The sequence below is a fragment of the Drepanopeziza brunnea genome, assembly GCF_022702325.1.
Source record: "Drepanopeziza brunnea f. sp. 'multigermtubi' strain 214-2 chromosome Unknown ctg2, whole genome shotgun sequence".
Taxonomy (NCBI): Eukaryota; Fungi; Ascomycota; class Leotiomycetes; order Helotiales; family Drepanopezizaceae; genus Drepanopeziza; species Drepanopeziza brunnea.
In genome coordinates this window covers 41,808-65,578 of record NW_027094065.1, presented here as the reverse complement: position 1 = coordinate 65,578, position 23,771 = coordinate 41,808, and the positions used below count along the sequence as shown (strand labels likewise).

Here is a 23,771-nt window from a genome sequence, read left to right as displayed (position 1 = left end):
TGGATGGTGGTATTGTCGAGTATTGTATTCGGAAGATTGGTTGGTGTTAATTGCTATGATATCCGTTGAAGGACTAGAGATTCAATTTCAAGTTGTATATGGATAGATTCAGTTTGGGTGGCTATTGCCCTCATTATATGTCCCTCATCACAATGGACTTTGGTCGAGGTGTTCTGCATCGTACCGATTGTGCATATCTCTCCTCCGGGCACTGCACTTCAGCTCTATCCATCTCACCGTGCCCAAGCCATGATAGCTGTGTACTTGTCATCTACTACACATACGAATTGAGCGATGAGGGCTATGACCAGGAGATGAAACGGCGGAGTTTGCAACCTGTACATGAATCTTGGCTGCGTGCAGAACGGAGGCAATGACATCGGATGCACCGCAAAGTACAGTCGGTTAGTCCGAGCCTTATAACAACAGAAAGGCTATGCTTTTGTTTGAAGGAAATGTCCTGAGAACAAGGGGAGCCAGCTGTCGTCGTACCTGCGGTCAGCGACATACTTGCGTCGGCTGTAACCCTGGCAAGGCTGTCAGATGTTTCCAGTCCTAGCTACCGGTAGATAAGTCGAGAGGACAAATGTCAACCCATTCAGAAATATATCTGAGGCGCTTGCAGACCTAGATCAGCGAGGTGCAAACTGGAAACCGAAGTCCCAAAGAATTGCGAAAACTCTGCCGAAATTGAGAGGCATGGGAGATACTTTTGATGTTCACGAATGTGGCGCCCAGAGCTCACCCCCCGATAGGACTCGCCAAGCCCGAAAACAGCTGCGAGTGCTGACAAAAAGCACCATTGCTGCATTTCAGCCGCTCAGCATATCGAAAGTCGAAAAGAGTATCTCGGCGTTGTCCGTACGAGGTATTTCTCGAAATCTTTGGCCCGAAAAGTTGTCATAGGGAGCAGAAAGGGCCTCTGTATCATGTAAGCTGACTCAATGAAGACCAGAGAGGACCAAGAAGAGTAACAGGGTGCGTTACCACGAGACGCGATGCCAAAAGAACAGTATGGTATTTTGTTGTGAAGGACTCGCATTATCCAGAAACCTTCAGAGTAACATATCATCTCCGTCCCCCCCATCTCCCAACAGCATATCTGTATCGTCTTCTTTGTTCTTCCTTACCCATAAACCGATTTCATTTATCAGATACATCCCATTGCCATCTTCATCGGCTTCTTGCTGGTCGGCACTGAGTAACATTTCATCAGTCTCGAACTCGATAGCTCGCCTTTCCCAGTCCGAGTCTTCCCCGACTTCTTTATCCAGTAGCAGTGATTCATCGTCTTCATCATCGGTAAAAAGCATTCCGTCATCAGTGAAAGAGTCTCCGAGGTCGCTCACGACCCGATCTTGACCCCCGATACTGCCGAACAAGTCTTCAAAGTCACTGTCCTTGTGTAAACTTTCATCTGACAGAGTCTGTCGCCATAATTTTGTTGCTGCTGTCGTATCGTAGATTTTTCTCTGTATCATAGCCCATAGCCTTGTTTGTGTCACGAACGACAATCTCTCTAGTGCACCAGGCTCCCCGCAGTCGTTGGAACGACCATAAAAATATGATGGGTCGCAACTCGAAAGTTGAAGTAGCTTCCGCTTCAAGCTGGGTGTTTGGATGTTGTGGGGGAGAGAAGTTGACAAGGCGCGAGATATTGTTGGGAGATATCTAGCATTATGTGCCACTGACTTGAAGGCTGTTAGGATTTCGAAAATGGAGGGTAATGACTGGGAAGCTGACCTCGTTGTACCCGGGAGAGAACATGACCGGGACCAATTGAGACAGCGAAGATCTTGGGGGTGGTTTGCTCAATTCAGTATCCCGTGCTTTAAGAAGACAAGGGCCTACGTTGCCGCCGAAAAGAACACCAGTGGCGGCATCCACTAGATTGGATAGTATTGACGCTGGGATGGACATGTCGCTTGGATCAGGCGTGAAGCGGTGCTTGGAGAAAGGGCTCAAAGAAGCGCGAGAACTTGAGGAGCCTGGTGAAATTGATGACGAGGTAGAGGTCTGCGAGAAGAGCATCTTATCATTGCCATGTTCCTCCGCGTGGTAGATGCCCGGAGAGTCTTCGTAATCCAGCAGCATTTCATCTTTACTGTGAGTCTCGTCTATGATGGGTGCCCATTTGCGCAGTTTCTGCCGTTGATAGCGAAGAAGAGTACTCAACTGGACTTAATCTGTTTAGCGAGGGCATCAGGGAAAATTTCACAGCCCTCACCTCTTTGCAGCCCCGTCAGATCCATGAGTTGTTGCTTTTCTTCCGCAGTTGGGTATTGATTGCTGTGATGCGATATCAGCCACTCCCTGACAACTTCCACGACCTTTTCAGGGTGCCTGCCCTTCCTGCCCTTCTGTATATTTTCCCCCCAAGCAAATGTCTTCCGACTCGCACCAGTGATTGCATCGGCATTATGGGCTTGCAAATGAAGTGTGAATAACGGCGATTGATTGCCGAGGCCGGAGGGCTGGGGGGTACGAAAAAATCCAGCAATCTTGTCCGGTATGTGCTTCAAAGCCTTCGAAGCTTTCTCAAGATTTTTGGAATGAGTGTCATGCGGGGCCTGAGTTTCCGCAGGGACGTCGAGCAACATAACATCAAATGATGTTGTGTTTCCCTCCAGCGTCCTTGTTCGCTTGGATTTTGGCTTCACTTGTACCCGCATGAAGTCGAATTGCATTCGTAGACTCTCGAATTTGAAGGATACGACGCCAGCTGGCACTTTCAAATCGGTGCTGCTTCCCAGCCATGCTGCCAGCCCTTCCCCTTCCGCACGGTTTGCTTGTTGTGCACTATTCTTCAGATGAACCCATGCATGGGATTGTTGCCCATGAGGGCCCGCTTCAGGGATTTCAAGAGATGTTGATATGAAGAGCTTTTGCCATGCCTTATCAGATTAGTCGATATCTGGTGAGACCTAGTTGGAGAGTACCTTTGCATCTCGAATCCGCACGCCCAGACTCTGTAGCCACTGGTCAGAGACGTTCCGCAGCAATTGCTTACCGTCAAGCAGGATCTCCATGTCTATTTTGCATCCCATTGCACGGGAAGCCCAAACTTTTCTTGAGCTCAAGGCTTCAAGAACGACGTTGAGGTCCAAGTTGGCCAGGTGCCCGGGGATCTGGAAGTCTGCGGCAGAGACAACTTCAAGCTTCCAACTTTCGGTCGTGTTGATCAAGCTGAAGCGGTCTAGTTCCAATGATTTCGAAACCATAGCCCATGGCAGCTTCGTATCCTCGCATCACTCACTTTTGCAATCTTGGCTCTTGTGTAACGCCATCTGGGGGTGCTTTGAGGATGGACCTTCGGTGGACCTTGGGCGAGGAGACTGTCTGGCAGATGGTAAGTGGTAGGTAGTTAGTTGGGTATAGCAGTAGATGGAGTCCTGATAGACTCTGGTTGTCGCCGTCACCGTCGCCGTCGCCGAGGCCGCGGTGGTGGTAGGGGTGTTCGAGGAAGTTGGAGAGCCTTCAGTCGAGAAGTAACAAAAACCCAAGAATGCTTGTACTACCGGTAGTGCCCCCCGACGAGTTCTGCCCGCTGTGACCGCGTTGATTTAATTACGGGACTCTGCTATACAGTAGAGTCTCACTCCCTTACTTATATATCACCATACTTCTCCTCTGCAACGAACCGAGGATAGACAATGGTGCCTCGAGAAACTCCCACACGCCTAATTGTGTAATGCAAAGCCAACCAGCAACTGAACATACATCTGCCCTGCTCAGTCTCACTGTCGCCCCCTTTATTCTCATCCGCAATGGCGTTGAGCAATGTCGGCTCCCTTGTCCTCAACCTGTTGATCTTCATTACGACTTTGGTGAATTTCTCCTACGCCCTCACCACATTGGAGCCATTGATGCTCCTAGGCCTGTACGCCATCTCCAAGATCTTCGTCACGGCCCCAGAAGTAGGCATCTTTTCGAAATGTCAGTTCAGGGATCTTTACCAGGACGGCTGATGCGAGAAGCCTTCCAAAACCGATACGAATCTCTTACAGACCCCAAAAACTGGCGGAGATTTATTGGTGGCCTCAACATACACAATATCGGAGAGGGAAAACAGAGGATAAACAGATCATCTGGAGACAGTGATGACACTTCTGGACGGGATCAATACCGAAGCCGGGCTCACTCTGGCTGTTAGCAATCGGGCAGACGCAGAGAACGGTCCCAAAGCACAAAAGATAGGGCAGGTTGGGCTGTGGGAGAGAATTGGCTGCTGTACTTGGACCCGCCCCATAATGAGAATGGCTCCTCAAGGCATTGCAAATATGCTGCATGGAAGTACAAAGATGTCAGAGTTACACAGTCAAAGAAATATGCTGCTCTGACATCTCTTCAGCCCCCTTCAAATCGGAGTGGCTACAGCCCATTGGAGTTATAATTCTTCCCATTCAACACGTCTTCTTTCTCGTGAACTGTCTCTCGATCACCCTGAAAATTCAAGTCAATATTGGTTCTTTCAGGGACATTGTCAAAAGCCATTTAAATTCATTAATCATTCCCACCTCGGTAGGCCTTGCGTAACAGCCTTGCGAAAACATCGCTAACCAGCCGGTAGGTGGTCTCATGTGATGCTGAAATCGGGCATACTTGGTAATATCTTTATCAACATATGCCAAATGGGATTCCGCAAACGGGACTTTGGCTACAGCCATCAGTGCAGGAATGGTTCTGGATTCATGTCTGCATCGCGTTCCTCGCAAGTTCGGGAACATACGTGCTCATATGGTCAACACAGTACGTTTCTCTCTGTTCTTGTCAATCAACACCTTTGACACCTATGTCTATTTCCCATTATTATCATATTCTCGTACTTGCGCCCTTCGCTGCGAATCTACCAGATGCACTCCCTGATGCCGCCACAGCTGATCGTGTGGACTCGATTGCAATTGCGCTCGGCACTATCTGCGTGCAGGATACTGACTTTCTCGTCAGGTTGTCGATGATAAACGAGGCGATCATCTATCTCCTCATGACACAGAACCTTCCACGGGAGACTACTCGACCAGGAATGTTTGTACCCGTCAGTCCATCTGGCTTTACAGTTGCTGTCATAGTGCACCTTCGCACTACAGCCATACCCAAAATCAGCGCGAAAACCCACTTGGGCATTGGAAATGCCAACTCTTTCTACACATGGCAAGACGGGATTACGATGATTGGAATAGCGGAACGGGAGCAGCCGTGGTCACGGAGAGAAAGCCCGCGAAGATACTGGTGAGGAGAGTACTTCTTATTTAGAGTGAGGGTTGTTCGTGAGATGGTTATAGATATCGGTTTGCAGGTTTGAGTTGGGGTGGCTTTTTATGCTAGGAAGTATGGATTGATATCCTCTGCTCAGAATTGCTCCGGACGGCGGACATTTTGATTTAGTTAACGATACGTAGTACAGATCGCTACAGCTTAAGACCTGTGTAACGTCTCTACACAGTCTAATTACTCTTTGTGATACAATAAGATGATTATGTCCTGGGAGACAAATAGATTACTTTTCTGCGACGGAAAGTATTATTGATCCCCTCTCACGAATATAGATCGTCCTGTATCATGATTGATCAATGAGGGCATTCGGCATACGACTCAGCCTCTAAAGTCCACTCTATACAAGTGACCAGGGCCCGGAAAATTTCAGCCAAGAGCGGAATATCACACACAGTCAGGTCGTTCGGCTAAGCGAGCCACCAATGACAGTATAAGCGAGAATTCTTATCAAAGACCGATGGCAGGTAGTTCCCGGACATCATGCTGCGGGAGGGAAGAAGCTCCGGAAGTGAGGAGAAAGTTGAGAAGGATATATCTTCCTGGGGCTCTTGGTGCACCGTACAGGCGAGGCTTGTATTTTTAACGGAGTATAGGCATATAATAATCAGGACTGCAATATTCAGAAATCCAGGCAGCCACCATACCCCAAACAACCTCAAGGTCTGAGCATCGGCCATGTGGCATCAAGACGGGCTTGAACGGGTATCAGAAAGTCTATAGCATGCGATATACACCCACCCTTTTTGTCTATTTTTCGTTACCAATTTCCTTGCTCCTTTCCGAACTCGCAATAGTCGCCTGGCTATACGCATATCTTGCTCTATTCTCCTCCAGGCTCAACAACCCCGCAATCGTCGTCCCTTTCGGACTGGAGAACTTCTCTCGTAGTACGGCCGGGTGTTCGTTCTGTAGCAGCGTCGCCAAAGATATCAAGGACTGCACCAAGATCTTATTCGCATCCACCCGCTTCATCCCCTGGCTCACAGCTCCGTCGAGCATCCCATCAAATGCTACAGACAGCAAGGCACCGGATGCACCAGCCATCACCCCCGCAATATCGTAGAGGTCTGGCGAAATCGGCGCAGTCTTTCCGAGCTGGCTGAACATCCATTCGGTGATGCGCTCGTATTCTAGGGGCATTGATGATGTCTCAAGCACGGTCATCGATTGGCGGTACTCGGCTGCGATATTCATCATGGCTCGCTTGATATAGAAGGGTTTCTCATCGGCTGTCTTGGGACCAGAGTGATATATGGCAGCTCTGAGTTTCTCAACTGGGGATCCGGCAAGAACACTGATGATTAACTTGTCGGCCAGCGCTTCTCTAACGCCATCGACTTTGAGAACGAGATCGATCATGTATGGTTTGAACCCAAACAGCACCATGTCCGCTCTCTCCATGGCCTTGACGTTGTCGCCTTGGATTACCTCAAACCGGTCGGAGTACTCAGAGAATCGTTTCTCAAGCATCTCGGCTGATGCTTGGCTGTTGACGGTAGCAATGAAGCGAGATATCTTGGGTACTTGACCGGCTTTTTGGGCTTGCGCACAGGAATCAAGGACCCCGGAAAGAATCGCACTGGCCATATTTCCTGGTAGCTGTCAGATAATTCAGTAAGAATTTATTGGATGGATCCGATACATACCGCAACCAATGACTCCAAAGGTGAGACCCGTCCCCGTGGGAGGATCTTTGGTTATCGGCATTACGAGATGAGACAGAGGAAAGGATGAACGGTGGCTCTATCTCTATATCAAAGGTTTCAAATATCGAAGGTCAAGGAGGAGGGTGCGACCATGGGCTCGGATCTAGCTTTGTTATAGACAGCCAAGCAAAAAGGGGTGATCTTCCGTCGGGAATCGTGATTTTCCGCGCCGACAAGGGGGCCGATCAACAACCCTAATCTGACTTCTACTATGTTTATATTTAACAACACCATAACAACGAAGCGAGTTTTTTCTCATCTCTAGATATCCAGACTTTTAGAATCAATACAATATTCAAGTCACGGGGCTTCCTCACTGCATGAAGATTCGAGTCTGAGGCTACCAGACAGCGACTGCGAATCAGGGGATCCCGTCCACTCCTTTCGTGCCATGTTTCATACTCGCGCTGTGCGAAACGACAGACCTCTATAGGTGCGCTCCAGTTACAATCCAGTCACAAATTCGCATCCGAATAGGTCCGCATTTCCAATCATCAATACCATTTGGGTTCATTTGAAGTCCAGAAGCTCAGATATGGACATTCTGACAGCGGTGGATCAAAGCGTGATCGATGGGATTGAGATGATCAACAGTATTGATATGGACCTGGATCTGCCATCCGCTTTCGACAATGATGCCTAGCAAGAAGAATGCTATGACGATCAGTCTACCGTCTCTTCCTCGAGACAATCCATTGAGATTAAGGATGCGTCCATGGTGATGCAAAGACGGCTGACAGTCAAGCGGCAAGACCCCGAGCTCAAAAAGCCTCTCCGCCTATACATGCTCGCTCAGACGAGCCCTATGCGGTGAACCCTGTTCAGATCCCAGGATAGACGCGCGTGTCGTTGGATTGGCTATTGCTTACCGGAGAACAGATGTCTTTAGGACAATTCGAAACGGAATACACTAAGAGAGCTTGGCCATCTTAGACCTATAGCCGCGCTAAGTAGCATCTTAGCAGCGGGCCAAGTAGCACTTAAGCAGCGGCTGCGCCAATGTGATGATTTCCCATCAATAATGCCATATTTTTGGGGAAGCTAGAGTGAGCCTCCAGAAATGCATTTGTATAAAGTCCCTAGTCGCCGCTGCTGAGGCGGACGAGATCTGAGATTCCCTCCCCTTTCACACACATTCATTCATTCTCTTCTGTTTTTTTTTTGTTTGGATCAACGCTCTACGAAATGCTACCACCTTCGCTTCTTGCTCTGCTGTGCGCAGTCTTCACTATTTCAGATGCTCATCCTGCTCCGCAATCCTCTCCAGAACCGCATTTTTTTCAGGTAGGGGATCGACACCTTACTTCTCGAGCTACCAAAACCGAATATATCGCCTACGCCGTCGCGGGTATCAATCAGATGCAAACATGGTACGATGCAGCCAATGGGCTATGGGACAACGCATGGTGGCATAGCGCCAACGTGCTCACCGTGCTTGCAAACTTCGAAGAGTACTTCCCCGACATGGTCAAGCCGACGACTGACCTCGTATATCCAACAACTTTTGCGATGGCACCTAAAAGGTTCCCCGGCTTCATCAACGAGTTCTATGACGACGAGCTGTGGTGGGCTCTCGCTTGGATCGAAGTCTACGACGTCACGAAGGACGAAAAATACCTCGATACTGCTGCAGCGATATTCGAGGACCCGAAAAGCGTTTGGGGTAGCACGCCATGCGGAGGTCTCTGGTAAGTAATCCATCCCATCTATATCTACACCGAAGAAACAAAAGTCCCAACATTCTCCAGGTGGAACAAAGCCCGAACGGGCGTTGGCGCAGTCGAGAACGAGCTCTACTTGACTGCCGCCGCTAAGCTCGCCAACCGTCGCCCCAACACGCCCTCTAGCGGCTACTATTTCAACGAGGCCATGCGCGCCTACGAGTGGTTTATGGCCTCGGGCCTCATCAACTCCGACAACGTTATCAACAACGGCCTGAATCTCCAAACGTGCGAGAACGACGGCAACCGCGTCTTCTCTTACAACCAGGGCATCCTCCTCCCCGGCCTGGCCGAGCTCACTTGGGCGACGGGCAACGCCTCGTACACCGAGCTCGCCAACACGATCGCCCTGGCGGCCATGCGCAACCTGACCAACGCCGACGGCATCCTCACCGACCCGTGCGACGGCGGCTGCAACTCCGACACGGAGCAGTTCAAGGGCGTCTTTGCCCGCGCCATCCAGTTCATGGTCAACCGCGCCGTGGGCCTGCCTGAGGCCACGCGCACCACCTACACGGACTTTCTGAAGAGGAATGCCGATTCCATCTGGGCCTACAACCAGGTTGACAACCAACTCGGTCTGGTGTGGGCTGGCCCTTACGGGAGGGCGACGATCATGACGCAGAGCAGTTCCTTGGACGCTATTGTCGGCGCGGCTTGTGTATCGTAGGGTCTTGGGGAGGGGAGGAAAAATATTTTCTTGGGGGTGTTGTTGAACACTTACATGGAAAGATAAAAAGAAAGGTAGAAGGTTAAGAGGATAGAGATAGGTAAAACGGTACGGGTCTCGCTGCATGCCACGGTAATGCTTCCTTTGCTGCTGCTGCAGATGGCGAAATGGCGCATAGATGGATGATACCTACCTCCGTATATAGATAAACATCTGTACGCACGTATTTGACGAAGCAACGACTTTTTCTTAAAAAAAAAAAACACGCTCTCTCTAGGACTCCAACTGCTGCTGTGCTCTATAGTCGCTTATATTTTCATGTCATTTACAACTTGAATCTTTTTCTTTGCGAAAACTAAACAATACTTTTTTTCTTCTCTGGACCATGATCTCGAACCTCGGCTCTTCGAATCCGAATCTATCCATCACGATTGAAGCAGGCTTATATAATCCTCCCGTGAATGTTATCACTGCTGTTAGCATGGCAGTCAGCAGCAGTATAAAAAAGTACAGAAATGCAAACCCCAAAGATTTTTCCAATTCAATTTCAACAAAATTCACCCTTGTAAGAAGATAATTCTTCCTTATAATAAGAAAGCAGAAGGTAGTTCCAAAAGTATTGATTTCGGTTATCTAGAAAAGAAGGAATCTTTACAAGAAGAAAAAGAACTATATGCAGTTCTCTTTTTACGCTAGCTAGCTATCTTTTCTTTTAATTAATAATTATTATCCATCTCTTTAAGCGTTCTTTAGCAGCAATAGCATAGACCTCATAAAGTAAGAATTCTTTACTTTAACACTCTTACTCTAATGCTATTAACAGCTCTCATTGCTCTTACTGCTTCTTTGTTTTGTCGAAAGAACAAATCTCTTTTTTTAATATATAAAAAAGCTAAGCGAAGTCCTTCGCGTATTTAAGAATTTGATATTAGCCTCGATCGATCAGTCATGCTTATTATATTAATAAATCTTTGAAATAAGACTTTCGATAATAGTTTAAAAAAGCTATCGGCGGCCATTTCTGCTATAAGTATATAAGATACGGAAGACCTCTTTTAGTCTATTAAATCGCGAACGTAGTAATAAGCGATGTCGATATGCTTTAATCTTTTTATAAAGATAAAGGTTCTTAGCGAGTGCAATAGCGCTTTAATTGTCTTTTTTTATTTTTACAATTTAATGATTTTTAACGATATAGCTACCGAATCTTATATCTCGAAGGATCTAAGCGACTTATTAGCTTTGCTTTACGGTATAACACATAGCTGCGTACTCGGCCTTTATAATAGCCGTGGCTATAAAGGTTTGTTTGCGGCTCTCGAAGAATATAAAGCCTTCTTCTATTAAGCTTATCGCAACGGAGATGCTCTTTCTGCTATCTTTATCGCTACCGTAATCTGCATCCGAGTAGATTATTAAGTTTCTTAAAAAGCCGAAAAAAATAGCGAAAGATATAATAAACCGTAAGTAGCGCATCAAGCGCTTTAATGCTAAAGCGTAATGCTTTATTAAATCTTATATATACTAGCTTAAACGATTAAGTGCGAAAGCGATGTTTAAGCGTATATATATTATCGTATATATTAATAAACTAATTACTTTACGGTACTAAGTAGCATCGACTTTCTTATCTTAATCCGAAGCTAAGCGGAGATCAGTATACTTATTTATAAGTGTAAATACATTCTTTACGTTAAAAACTAAGTTCGAGATTTTAAACTTGTTTAAGACTTTGTTTAAATAGATCTTTTAATCAAGCTTAATAGTCTTTTTCGCTTTATCTTTAATAACTTTGATTCCGAAGATCATCGATATCTTTTTTATCAGTTTAATAATAAATCGTGATTGTAAGCGGTCTTTAAACTAATCAAGCTCTTTAGCATTCGGTGCAGCTATAGCTAAGTCGTTTACGTATATTAATAATCTAATCTCTTTTTTTAAGTAAACGAATAAATAAAGATCTGCTTTGTTTTGTACGAATCTTTAATTAAAGAGCTCTTTTTTTATTAAAAGGTTTTAATCGCGTGTAGATTATTTAAGATTATATAAAGATTATAATAATCGGAGCGCGGATCTTCGCTTCGTACGTTTTAAGCTTTTCGGCATTTTTATTTACAGCTCTTCTTTAAGTGTAAACTCGATAAAAGCGTTTTTGATATCGAATTAGCGTGTCTTTATATCTTTATAAGCAATTATTGCAAAAAATGCTTTAAAGGTCGCTATTTTAATTATAAATGCGAATGTTTCGTTATAATCAACGCCGTACATTTAAGAAAAACCTTTCGCTACGAGCTTAACTTTAAAGCGTTCGAAGGTTTTATTTGCTTTGAACTTAAGTATAAATACTTATTTGCAACTAATAAGATTAGTTCCGAGAAAAAAGATGCGTTCTTTTTATATATAGTTAGTAATAAGCGCAGCAAACTCGGTATCAATAGCTTCTTTTCACTTTTTGCCCTATATAAAATGCTTTACAGCTTTCTTATAAGTAATAAGAATAAAGATATCGTGTTTAACCGCGTGCGCTATTATTGTTATTTTTTTAGCATTTGATATGCCGTTAACGTTATTAAATTAATCGAAAATAGCTAATATTGCTTTTTTATTTTCTATTGATAACAAGCTTTTTCTTTTCTTTATAATAAGCGAAGTTTAAAACGTAAAAGTCTTAGCGTATCGCTTATCGAGATTAAAAGCATTACTCGTACGCTTATTTAGTTCCGAATCGAGTAAAGTTTAGCTTTGTCGAAGTTAAATTGATGTTTTAAAAGCATAAAAGAGCTCTTTATCGGCTTTCTTCTTTATTCCGGTAATTTTTTAAAAAGTGACTTATGCAAGTTAATGATTTTGCTTAAAAAGAGTTAGATTATTTAGTCTATTAACAAAGCTTTCGCTTAATCTCGTCTCGGCAATAAGCGATGTTGATTATAAAAGCGAAATAGACTTAGCTTTTTTAAGTTTTTTATTTTAAAGAATAGCATTCTTCGTTTAAGATCGTATAACGCGAAAAAGTGTCGTTATCGGCGTAAACGGCATTCCGAAAGCATACTTAATAGTCTTATTAAATAGATAATCTTTAATTTTAAAAGCTAATCTTTTTTTAACTCTTATAACAAAGTCTAAAAGATGCTTAATTTGCTCTTTGCGCATTGAGTTTATTATAAGCAAGTTTACAAATCTTAGTCGTCTTTTACGTGCACGAGTGACGTGTTAATTATACATGCTTTTTAATGCTTAAAATATGCCGTCAAACAGTTCAACTTAAAGTTTAAAATCTTCGATTGCTTTTTTAAAAATATTTTTAAAGAACTTAACGTTAAACGAGATAATAGTACTATGTATTTCGAGAATGTATACTTTATAATAAAAAATAGTGTTTTCGTTGTAGCTTATAAATATCTTTTCTTTACTCGAAAGCATAAGCTTGTCTTTTTTAGTTTTAGCCGAAAGAGATTCTCGAAGAACGTAAGTAATGACTTTGCAGCTTTATATCTTGATATAATCTTTAACCTTTAGTACTTTCTTCGTTTAAGCTTTTTAAGAAGATATTTTATATTCGATACGGAAAAGTTGTTTCGTTACTTCGTTTATAATATCTTTTATTACTTTAAGTCTTTAGCGTAACTTAATACGAATATATGCTTGCGCTTTAACAGCTTTATACTAGAACTCGACAAGCAACTTAGCGTTATTAAGTGCTGTTTTAATAAAGTGCTCGATAGTTTTAATAAAGCGCTTTGCAAAGCTATTTTAATATAACGAGTAAGGTTCCGTATTATAAATAAATACTCTTTTTGCTTTAGCTTACGTAGTTATAGTTTTAAGGATTTCCGGCGCGTTATCGGTACTTATTATTAAAAGAGGCTAGCTTAATTATCGCTTAAGCTTTTTTTTTTTCGTAATTAATGCTTTATTAATTTCTTTTCGATCTCGAAACTGTTGGATTGCTTCTAAGCGATTGGGAATATATATTCGTAACTTCGTAAGGTCGTCAAAGTACTTGCAATTGCAAAACACTCGGTTAATAAGGTATCTGAATTCTGTCTGCTCCCCAAGGCTCAAGGGAGCTGACTTCTTTTATACGATTAGAAGGAATCACGTGCATTAGCTAACTAATAGGTTTACTTGTCAAGTTAAAGGTCCTTTAACTGCTGACATGCTAAGCGAGGCATGCCAAGTGACCCGTGAACCATGGTTCACGGGTAAGCTCCCTCAACTACTACTACTATTAGCTAAGGTCGATATAGATATACCGACACCGGCAACTCTCTCTTTAGCAAACAGTGCTTTGCCAACTACTATATCGACCGAAAAAAAAAGGAAAGTGATCAAAACAAAAGAAAAACAATCATTCCACTAAACTTCACTCTCCTTTCTCTCACAGTAGCCTTTCTACCCACCCGTCTACCTGCACCTTTAAGGTATTGGTCAAAACTAGCTCTTACAAAAAAGTATTAACTTCGATTTTAATTATAGCGTCAGCCGGGTTAAATTTTCCTCCGATCTAGCGTACTTTAAAGAGCTCTCGCCTCTCGTATGACTCCCGAATAGCTATAATATCGATTATAAAGCGCTTCTCCTTAATAGTTCCTAGCTTTATTATGCACTTATAAAGCGAATAAGAGTTAGTATACACAACCACGAAGAAATTAAGTATTCTTAACTAAGCTGTGATTTAAGCAAAGGTAGTCGACATAGCAATAGCTATATCGATACTTAAAGACATAGCGTATAGCTTAAAAGCTAATACTGCCCTTGTCACCTTCTTGCACTTCTGTGACACTTAATATAAGATATTACCCGTTAAAGTGAACTCGTTTTCACTTACGTAAGCCTTATTGCTAAAGATAGCTACGAAACCGATCTAAGAGCTAAGGTCAGCGTTGTTAACAAATGCTTTATCTACGAACACAAAGAGCTTCGCAATCTTTAAGTCTAAAAGCACGTAGTAAATCCTTCGAATTGAGTGATCGATCAGTTATTAAATCACTTTATTAAGGGCCTTATAGTCCTCGTCTTTCGGTTCTTAGTATTAAGCAGCCATCGATAAAGCGCAAGATGCTTTTAAGTAGTAAATAATAGCTAAATACGCCTTTCGAGTACGTTGTTCTAAGTACTCTTTGGCTCGTATAATTAAATCGAGCTTGATCACGGCAAGCCTTTCACTTTGCTTCTTTTGCTTAACTAACAGTCCGAACTCGTCTTTATTTAAAGATAGCTTGCATCTATTGAAAATCATTAGCTCAGCGTGTATAAGGATCTTTATTTCTTTGCTTTTTAGCTTGGATTTAATTAGCTCTTTCTTTTCTTTTGCTTTTATAGCTAGATTAACAACTATAAAAACATCATTCGTTTATAAAGCAGCTATTCTTAGCTGATCTTTATTAATTGATATAAAAAAGCAAGAATTAAAGCTCGATTGCTTTATCTCGAGGTTGTCTGTGAAATGCTTTGAAAAACGCTTATACTAATGCGTTCTTGCTTCAAAGATCTTATACAAAAGGTTAGTTATAAAGAACAAAGTGCCGAAAGAGAATCGATAAGTAATCTCTTTAAGTGGTCGCACGACGATTATTCGGATAAGCTTCGTGCTTAATTAAGTGTAAGCTTAAATGATATCTTTGTTATAGACTTGACACTCGTAATCTTTTATTAAAGAAAGAGCTAAAGCACAACAAAGTTTTTAGCTCGCTCGCTATATCGTAAGTGACTCGGTAAGTACTTTCGTTTTGCTTTTATCTTAAAAGGCTTAGACTATTATACGAGACTTTTCGTATAGCGTAAGTGTTCTTTTGCTTTTAATCTTATTAATAAATCTAAATCCGAAGATCTTGGCGCTTTTAACACGTAAGTCGATGCTCGAGATTATTTAAAAAATGCTTTAAGCTATTAATCTTGCTAATTCTTTTGCTCTAGACTCTTAGAACGATGCTCCGAAGCTCTTAATGATTCCTTCGGCTCGTAGCTTAGCTAAAAGCTTATAGTCCCGGCGTTCTTTATCGGTAACAAACACTTCGGAGTCTTTAGTAAATAAAACGTAAGAATCGTTTTCTTTTTCGTCGAGCACGGTCGGAATACTAAGATCGTACTTTTAGTAAGGTATCTAGACTATAAGTATTATTGATCTTTAAGAATTAACAAGTTAAGGGTTAAGGGCTGATCTTAGCGAGCTTTTTGGATTAAGCGACCTCGGTGGATTAAGCGAATGTTGAGGTTTAAGCGAATTTCGTAGTTCTAGCTTTTTTTCGCTTTCGCTCTGATCTTTTTCCACTTCTTCTTCTACTTTTACCTTAAGTACTTGCAACTCCTTTAGCAGCTTTTCAACTTTAAAATAGTAAGGTTTTATTAAGGTTGACCTGAATTCCGTAGGCCTCGGATATGCTATTGTGCACGTATGCTTTTGCTTGCTAAGCAGCTGAAAAAGGCCTTTTTATCTTTGATTTTCCCGCTATACGAGTACCCGTGAACTAATAAAGAAGTCTAAAGTATGCTCCGTAATTGGTCCATTCTTTTTCTTGAGCGCGTCTTTAACTTGCTTCGTTGCGTAGCATTTTCGTACTTCTTTTATAGCCTTGTTAATAGCAATAGCACGTTTTTAAATAGACGCGGCAAATCGATCTTATTCCGTTAGCTTTAGTAAGGTTTTAAAAACGAAGAATGTAAGAACCAAGCTATTAAGTCTAGCTATATCGTTAATAGCTTTGATAGCTATTTAAAGCCGGTCTTCTCTTAAGGCCTTTAGAAGCTCTTTTATGACGATTTTAAAAGCGCGTCGCATAAAGACGTAGTAGCGTTCTACTAGCTTGACGCTATGATAAGCCTTTATAAGCATTTGCTTTAAGGTACTACTAATACTTTTAAAGTAGCTTCGGAACGTTGCCGAATTAAAATTAGTTCCGGGATCGTGTATTACGTTTATAAAAGGCTCGACGTAAGTATTAATTTAACATCGATTAAATCTTTTAAGTAAGTGCTGTACGGATATGCTTTTAAAGAAAGTAGCGGCTTAAAAGTTAATAGAATCGCAAACGACGTGCAATACGTTTTTGCCGTTAAAATGCATCACATCGACGTATACCGTGTTATTAAAGTTAATATTATCTTTAAGCTTGATACTAAATCTTTTAAGAAAACGCTTAAAGACTTAGCAGTAGTAGTAAAACTTTTGGATGTTGTAAAGCAAATCTCGTTTGAATTCGTACCCGGCCTTTTTAAAAACAGCAGCAAATCGACTTGCTGAAAAGTAGCTAAAACGCTTGTAGATAGTCTTTAATTGTTCTTTTGTAAAATAGCAGTAGACGGTCTCGCTTTCGGTATTGTAGTAAGTAGCAGCGTGCTCTTTATTCAATAGCATCTATACGTGCTTAAACATCTTTACTATTAGTATTTCTTTTTTTCTTTAAACTAATACGTTCCGCAAGTTATTTAAGATCACTTTGTACTTGTTTATATCAGCTAACGAGAATAAGAAAGGTACGTCGCTCTTTATAACGTAGAACTTTATTTGACTTAAAGGAGTATCTAAAGTAATTGCTTTAATAGAAGTGGCAGAGCCGATCCCGTACTTAACGGACTTCTCTCTTGTTCGAAATGTATTTAATTAGATTTCGAAGTACTTCTTTTAAAGTGCTTTTAGCTAAAGCAAGCTAGCGGTAAAGAAATTAACTGCTCCGCTGTTAATTATAAAGCTTATGAACACGTTTTTAAAGTACTTAAAAGCTATATAAGTCTTTGCTTTGCTCGCGGGCACACGCGGATCTTGCTCGAGCATCTTTTAAGTCTTTACTTAGCTAGTAAAAGCGTAGAATGCCGTTTAAATCTCTAGTTGTTTGTATACTTCGTTAGCGTTAAAAGTGCCGTAAGTAGTTATAAAACCTTTCGATATATTAGCGTAGCTGCTCGATTCGAGCGGCTCGTTTAATAAGCCTGCGATAAACTGATCGAATTCTTCCGTAAATACAAGTAGCAAGCTTTTAATCGATGTTACGTATTAAAAGAATTTGCTTTTCGTCACTTTTTTTACGTCTTTAAAAGCTTAGAACTTAGCGAAGGATGCTTTTCTTTCGTCGAAGGTATAGTTAGTGCTCTAGCAACTTGGCTTCTTGCAAACAAAACACCTTTTCTTACCTTTAATAATAGCTTTAGCAGCTTTCTTACCTCCAAAGTATTAGCAGTCTTAAATAAAGCATTCGTATTCTTCGTTTAAATCGAAGTCAGCTTTTAAGGTATTGTAAGAGCAAGTGTGATCGTGTGGCTCGCTAGAGCTCGCGTAAGCTCTACTCGCTTTAGCGAGAAGTCGAAAGGTCTTAATAGCAAACGCAATTGCTCGACGAATATTAGCAACTGCCGCGGTAAATATAAAAGCAAGATTCATTCGTGCAATCGTAATCTCTAGCACGTTTTTACAAGCTGAATACAACTTGTTAGCAAAACTTCGATCATCTTTTAAACTTAATCGTAAAAAGCTTTGAATGCCTTTAAGCTTTTTAGCGAGCTTCTTAAAGCATTCGTTAAGCGAGGTCTTTGGATTCTCTTTTTTAACTAAATCTAGCGAAATTTCTTTTTAGCGGTCGTATTTTGCTTGCTGCCAGTAGTTAGTCTCGAAGTAGTCTTTTATAGCAATAGCGTTCGCCTTAAACGTAAAAAGCTTAGCCTTGATCATATAATTATAATAAAAGGTTATAGCCTTTTTCGTAAGCATAATTAAAAACGCCGTTAAGTAGTCGTCGGAGGTCAAACCGTATCGACTTGCTTAATTAGCAAAAATCTTTAATTGAGTTTTAAAGTCATCGTCGGGTCTTGAATACTTTAGCTCTTTAAGAAAGCTTCGCGCGAACAAAGCTAATTCCTTCGCTTTTAAGTAAAGGTCTGCTGCTCTTAGCTCAAGGAAATCATCTTTATTATCGTTAAAAGCGTTTAGAGTACCGTACGCAAGTGTGCTTTGCTTAACTAATAATCTAATCGGTAAAAGGTTACCGATATAGTTGCCGGTAATCCGTCCTTTTCTAAGGTCTTTAAAAAGCTCATTTCCGAATCCGAAGTCTTTTAAAAGTCCGTTTTCGAATCCCTTTAGTAGTTTAAAAGAGCCGTTCTTACCTCCTTTATACTCGTAGCCTCGATCTCTTTGCTAATCTTTTCCGTTTCTTCTTCGTCGGTTATCGTTAAGACCGTTAAAGCTATCCGGGTCACCGGTTAAAGCTCTAGCTTAGTGATATCCGTACCTTTAAGCACGCTTTTAACGATTCTCATACCTTTAATATCTTTCTTATTGATACGTAGCTTATTAAAAGATCTAAAGAGCTTGTTTGTACGTTCGAGAGTACTAGATCCCTTCTTCGGGTTGCTAAGGTTAAGCACGGAATTCTGCACGCTGTCCTTAATAAGAGCTGATTTTGTCCGGAACGCTCTTAAGTTTTGGCGGGTCCTTTTTTAGCGTATAGCTTTCGTAGCCTCGAATGTTGTCTAGTTCGATGATGATCTTAAGACTATTTTTGTTGCTATTCGGTCTTAGCTTTTCGAAAATTCGATTGTAGCCTTTGAAAAAAGGGTTTAAAGTCTGCTAAAGTGATTTTGGCTCTTCTTATATGATTGGCGTATTACGTAGCGATTAATAAATTAAAAACGAATACGCTAAAGCGCTTCGTCGTAACCCTTCGTTTGATTGTATAGCGTAAGTCCGTAATTCCGCTATTTCCCTTGCCATAGCTTTTATATTTCGTTCTATATCTCTCTTCTCTTTTAAAAATTCCTCTCGTAGCTTTTAGATCTCCTCCCCTTTTCCCTTTCTGCTTGAAGTCTCCTTTTCCTTCCTTTTTGAGCTTTTCGGAAGTGCTAGAAGTGGTTAAGGCGTATTATCCTCGTCGTCCGTAAGGTTTTCGGCGGTCTACCTTAAATCGAGGCTTAAAAGTGCTGCTTATTGCTTTTTTATTTCTTCGAAAGTCCACTAGTACTGCTGCTCGTCGTTCAAGAGCTTGACTATCTTATTAGCGTAACCCTTTTGCTTTAAAAAGCACTACACGCCTTTAGACAGCAAGTGTTTCTTAAAGCTAATAAAAGTAGCAAACTTAAGGCTTCGTCTTGTATTATCCTTCGTTATCGTAAAGCTCGTCCAATCTTAATAAGAAAAAGCGTGCCGGAATAAGCTTTATAAGTCGTAATCTTTTAGCCTTTTACACTTCGCATTTAAGAAGTCCTTTATTATTGCTCGAGCCGTAATCTTACTATCGGGCTTTGCGTATAGTAGCTCGTTTAAGTCAAATGAGATGCTCGATATCTCGTCGTTTAGTCCTTTCGAAAGGCTTAAGAGTCTTAAGTATAGTAGTCTTTTTAGTTGAATAGCTAAGAGTTCCGTAAGTGGTAATAAGACTCGAAGGGTATAATACCTTACTGCTCTTTGTCGGCTAGACTCTTTACTTAAAGGTCTAGTTGCTCGATCGGCTATAGTTGTTGTCTGCTCGTACGTAGATCGATCGTATTAGTTAGGTTTGCTGTGTATAGCAAGCGCGGCTCTACAGCTTTAAAAGTTATATAAAAGTGACTTAGTTCGGAATCACTCTTCCGTAAGAATAAAAGAAAATCGGTAGTATAAAAAGCGACTTAGTACGGAATCGCTTTTCCGTTGTAAAAGAAAGGTATCGGAGTGTAAGAAAGCGACTTGGTACGGAATCGCTCTTCCGTTATAAAAAGAAAGAGGTATCGTAATAAAAGGTATCTTCGCTATAAAGTCCTAGCTTCTTTATGATTGATCACTTAATAGTAATTCAATCACTAATCAGTGTTGGATTGCTTCTAAGCGATTAAGAATATATATTCGTAACTTCGTAAGGTCGTCAAAGTACTTGCAATTGCAAAACACTCGGTTGATAAAGTATTTGAATTCTGTCTGCTCCTTAAGGCTCAAGGGAGCTGACTCCTTTTATACGATTAGAAAGAATCACGTGCATTAGCTAACTAATAAGTTTACTTGTCAAGTTAAGGGTCCCTTGACTGCTGACATGCTAAGCGAGGCATGCCAAGTAACCCGTGAACCATGGTTCACGGGTGAGCTCCCTCAACTACTACTACTACTAGCTAAGGTCGATATGGATATACCGACAGAAACAAAAAGGTCTAAGTCTTGCGAGTCTAGTTATTTATAAGCTCGCTAAAGTACCGGTAGCTTTTTATAAATAATAAGAAAAGACTAGCTACGTCGAAATTAAGCTTTTTAAGTATCGTAATGCTATGCTCGGCGAGTTTCTTAAGCTTTTTTTTAAATATCTTTTATCGAGCGCACGACTTATATAAAAAGATAATTAAAAAGATCACAATTTTCTTAATGTCCGTTATTGTGTATAATAATGAAAGCGCTTCGGTGCTATAATAGTTAAAGCGCTTATAATAAGCAACGAAATAAAAGAGCTTTCGTTATAAGCGACGTTCTTTTAATATAAAAAAAATAGCTTTAAAACGAATCTCGCTTTATTAGATAGCGACTTTTTTAATCTTGCGTGCTACTTTATTTTTTTCTTTTTTTAATATACTTTTTTTAAAGCTTTTGAACTCCGAAGCGAGCGGTAAACGTTTTATTTCGTTAAAGTCTTGGTTATTTATTAAAAAGATCTCGCTGTTACTACTCAAGGCCTCGTAAAGGTTAGCGGTAATAATTAAAAGATCTTTTGCCGCTTTAAAAGCAATATATCTAGCTAAGTATCGAGTACGCTTCGAAAAGCATAATCTTAAAGGTTTTAGTAAGGTCTAGTTGCTAACGGAGTCTATTTAAAAAGAAAGATCAATTTGATTTACGTATATAAGTATAACGCTAGCGATAGCATCGTCGCGGTCGGTATAGCGTATGCTCTTAATAGCAAAAGACATTTTATTAGCTTTTTTAAAGAACTTCGAAAAGATATATAATTTATTTTACACTTTAGCTTTAATTAAAAGTATGTTATTAGACTTGCGTATGAAAATCATCTTTTAATTATCGAATTGCTTTATAATACTAAAACTAGCGAGCTTTTTTACCGATACTAATGTGCATCTTAAGCTAAAAATATGCAATATACTTTTTAAGTAGATAATCCCGCTTTTTTATAATGATATTTCGGTAGTTCTAACATTATTTAAATAAAGCTTTTTTCTTTCGATTTAAATCTTTTTTTAGCATAAGATTAATAGCTTATTAAATAAAGATAGAAAATCAGTTATATAGCTAGTATATCTAGTGTCGGCGGCGGCTAGTATAGATAAGAGCTTATTACGCTTTTTTTAAGATAAGCTAGCGAACTCTTCGATATCGGAGACTTCGTTTAAAAAGTCGGATTTAATATCGGCAGCGAATCTTTTTTTATCTTTGCGAGCACTATTAGATCTGCTTCGAGCACGTTAATTAGACTTAAGTAATGAAGAGTTGTTCTTATATAAAAAAGCAAAAGATGTCGGTCGTTTTTTAAGTAATAGTAGTTAATATATCCGTAATGCTTCGTTAAGCTCTTCGCTTTTTTTAAAGATACGAGCAGCTTTAGCAGCTTTGAAACTAATCTTAGCGAATTAACATGTAAGACTAGCATGCTTATTAAAACCGCACTTAAAACATTCAGCTTTAAAGTTAAAAGATTAAGATCGGCGACGATTACGTGATTGTTGACTCGAAAGAGCTCGTTTATAAAGTGCTTGTCGGTTAGCTATATAAGCTCTTTCGTTATTCGAGTAATAAGTTGCGAATGCTTTTACTTAAAAGTTTAAATTAATAATAGATTCTTATTTTTCGTTTAAACGTTTTAGCTTTTGATCTATTATTATAAAAAAAGTAAAGCTATCGTATAATAGTATGTATATCTTTAAAAGAACAAGCCTAATGCAAAAGATCAATTAGCAATAATCATCGTCGAATTAGTCTTTCTTTAAGCTTTTATAAGCTTTTCGGCGGCACATTAAAACGCGTTCTTAGTTATTGTTAAAAGAAATTTTAAAGTTTATACGAAAATTAGTAAGAGCTTAAAGCTTGGTTTATATAGATCGGAATATCGTAGCGGTGTAAATAGTCTTTAGCTTTTAGATCATAGTCTTGATATCGAAAAGGTTTTTAATCTTTTAGCGATCGAATTCGTTAAGCTTTTAAAAAAGGTTAAGTTTGAATTTCGCTATCTCGATTCGAAACGCTTTTAAAAGACTTTTATTTTCGTAAATCAATTTATCGTATTTATCTTTATCAAGCTTTTTTAATATTTTTTAAGTACTATTAGCGATATCGTGTCTTTGCAAAAGTGCTTTAGTAATAATTATATAACAGTGTTCGGATTCCGAGTAGTCTAATAGATAAGCGATATCTTCGCTTTAAGCGACCGTCTTAATAGTTTCGAACTATTCGTTTAAATTCGATTTGATAAAAGTCTTTACGCTTTTCTATTATCTTGTTCTAGCGAATTTTTCTCGAGTAGTAACTATGTCGATAAATGGATAATGATTGATGTAAAGCGATAATCGATAATTGATAATAAAGTAAAAAGAGAGAAGGGAGAAAGGGTTTACTACTATTAAGTAGTACTTCGTATAAAGCGGGAAGTCAAGCCGATCGACGAGTTTGCGAGTTGCGTATTGCGAATTGCGTGTTCCGTCACTTTTTAAGCATTAAAGGCTTATAACTTGTAAGAAGATAATTCTTCTTTATGATAAAGAAGTAGAAGATGGTTTTAAAAGTATTGATTTCGATTATTTAAAGAAAAAAGAATCCTTATAAGAAGAAAAAGAACTGTATGCAGTTCTCTTTCTACGTTAGCTAGCTATCTTTTCTTCCAACTAGCAGTCACTATCTATTTCTTCAAGCGTTCCTTAGCAGCAACAGTACAGACCTTATAGAGTGAGAATTCCTTACTCTAACAACCCTAATCAATTACATCACATCACATCAGATCTTAAACCTCCATCTCCATTCTCCAATTCCATTCCAATCCATTCATCCTAATGTCCCCCTGACCTCAGCCTGATCACCACACATACAGACACACGTACACCCACACCCACTCCCACCGTAAAGGTTAAAATCACAAAGTGGCAGACCGTTGTAATATTCTTCATTCTTCCCAATATCCTAGCTTCCGAACATTTAGAAGGGAAAGAGAAGAAAGGAAAATGAAGGGAATATGGCATCGATACCCTCACAGAAGAAAAGAAAAAAAGGAGAGAGAGGAGGATGATGCCCAGAAATGATTGACAAGATGGTGAGAAGAAAAATGGATATATGTACCGGTATAAATGCCTACACATGTAAAGACTAACACTCAAGTATCAGAGCCTGAAGAGCAGTAAAAATCCTAATCACGTCAAGAAAGCCTTCGCATTATATTGGGCTGCTTTGATAATCCCTTACTATCTAATATCATGAAATTCCACAACGATGATGTTTCCCAGTCTCGGATC

General features: G+C 40.4%; 4 protein-coding genes across 4 annotated transcripts; 2 read left to right on the top strand and 2 right to left on the bottom strand.

The window, feature by feature from the left end:
* Window positions 1-1,055: 1,055 nt before the first annotated feature.
* On the bottom strand, window positions 1,056-3,221 carry L3040_001207 (uncharacterized protein; the record flags this gene model as incomplete). Its single annotated transcript, XM_007292769.2, has 4 exons — window positions 1,056-1,691; window positions 1,744-2,180; window positions 2,228-2,894; window positions 2,940-3,221. The coding sequence occupies 4 exons, from the start codon at window positions 3,219-3,221 to the stop codon at window positions 1,056-1,058; spliced, it is 2,022 nt and encodes a 673-aa protein (XP_007292831.2).
* Window positions 3,222-3,767: 546 nt separating this feature from the next.
* On the top strand, window positions 3,768-5,233 carry L3040_001206 (uncharacterized protein; the record flags this gene model as incomplete). The annotated part of the gene is made up of 6 exons (XM_066156658.1): window positions 3,768-3,936; window positions 4,084-4,293; window positions 4,352-4,521; window positions 4,571-4,580; window positions 4,671-4,749; window positions 4,948-5,233. The coding sequence occupies 6 exons, from the start codon at window positions 3,768-3,770 to the stop codon at window positions 5,231-5,233; spliced, it is 924 nt and encodes a 307-aa protein (XP_066012690.1).
* A 788-nt stretch (window positions 5,234-6,021) lies between these two features.
* On the bottom strand, window positions 6,022-6,981 carry L3040_001205 (uncharacterized protein; the record flags this gene model as incomplete). The annotated part of the gene is made up of 2 exons (XM_007292767.2): window positions 6,022-6,866; window positions 6,921-6,981. 2 exons carry the CDS (start codon window positions 6,979-6,981, stop codon window positions 6,022-6,024), a joined length of 906 nt encoding a protein of 301 aa, XP_007292829.2.
* Window positions 6,982-8,165: 1,184 nt separating this feature from the next.
* L3040_001204 (uncharacterized protein) lies at window positions 8,166-9,371 on the top strand (the record flags this gene model as incomplete). Its single annotated transcript, XM_007292766.2, has 2 exons — window positions 8,166-8,668; window positions 8,729-9,371. 2 exons carry the CDS (start codon window positions 8,166-8,168, stop codon window positions 9,369-9,371), a joined length of 1,146 nt encoding a protein of 381 aa, XP_007292828.2.
* Between the last annotated feature and the right edge of the window lie 14,400 nt (window positions 9,372-23,771).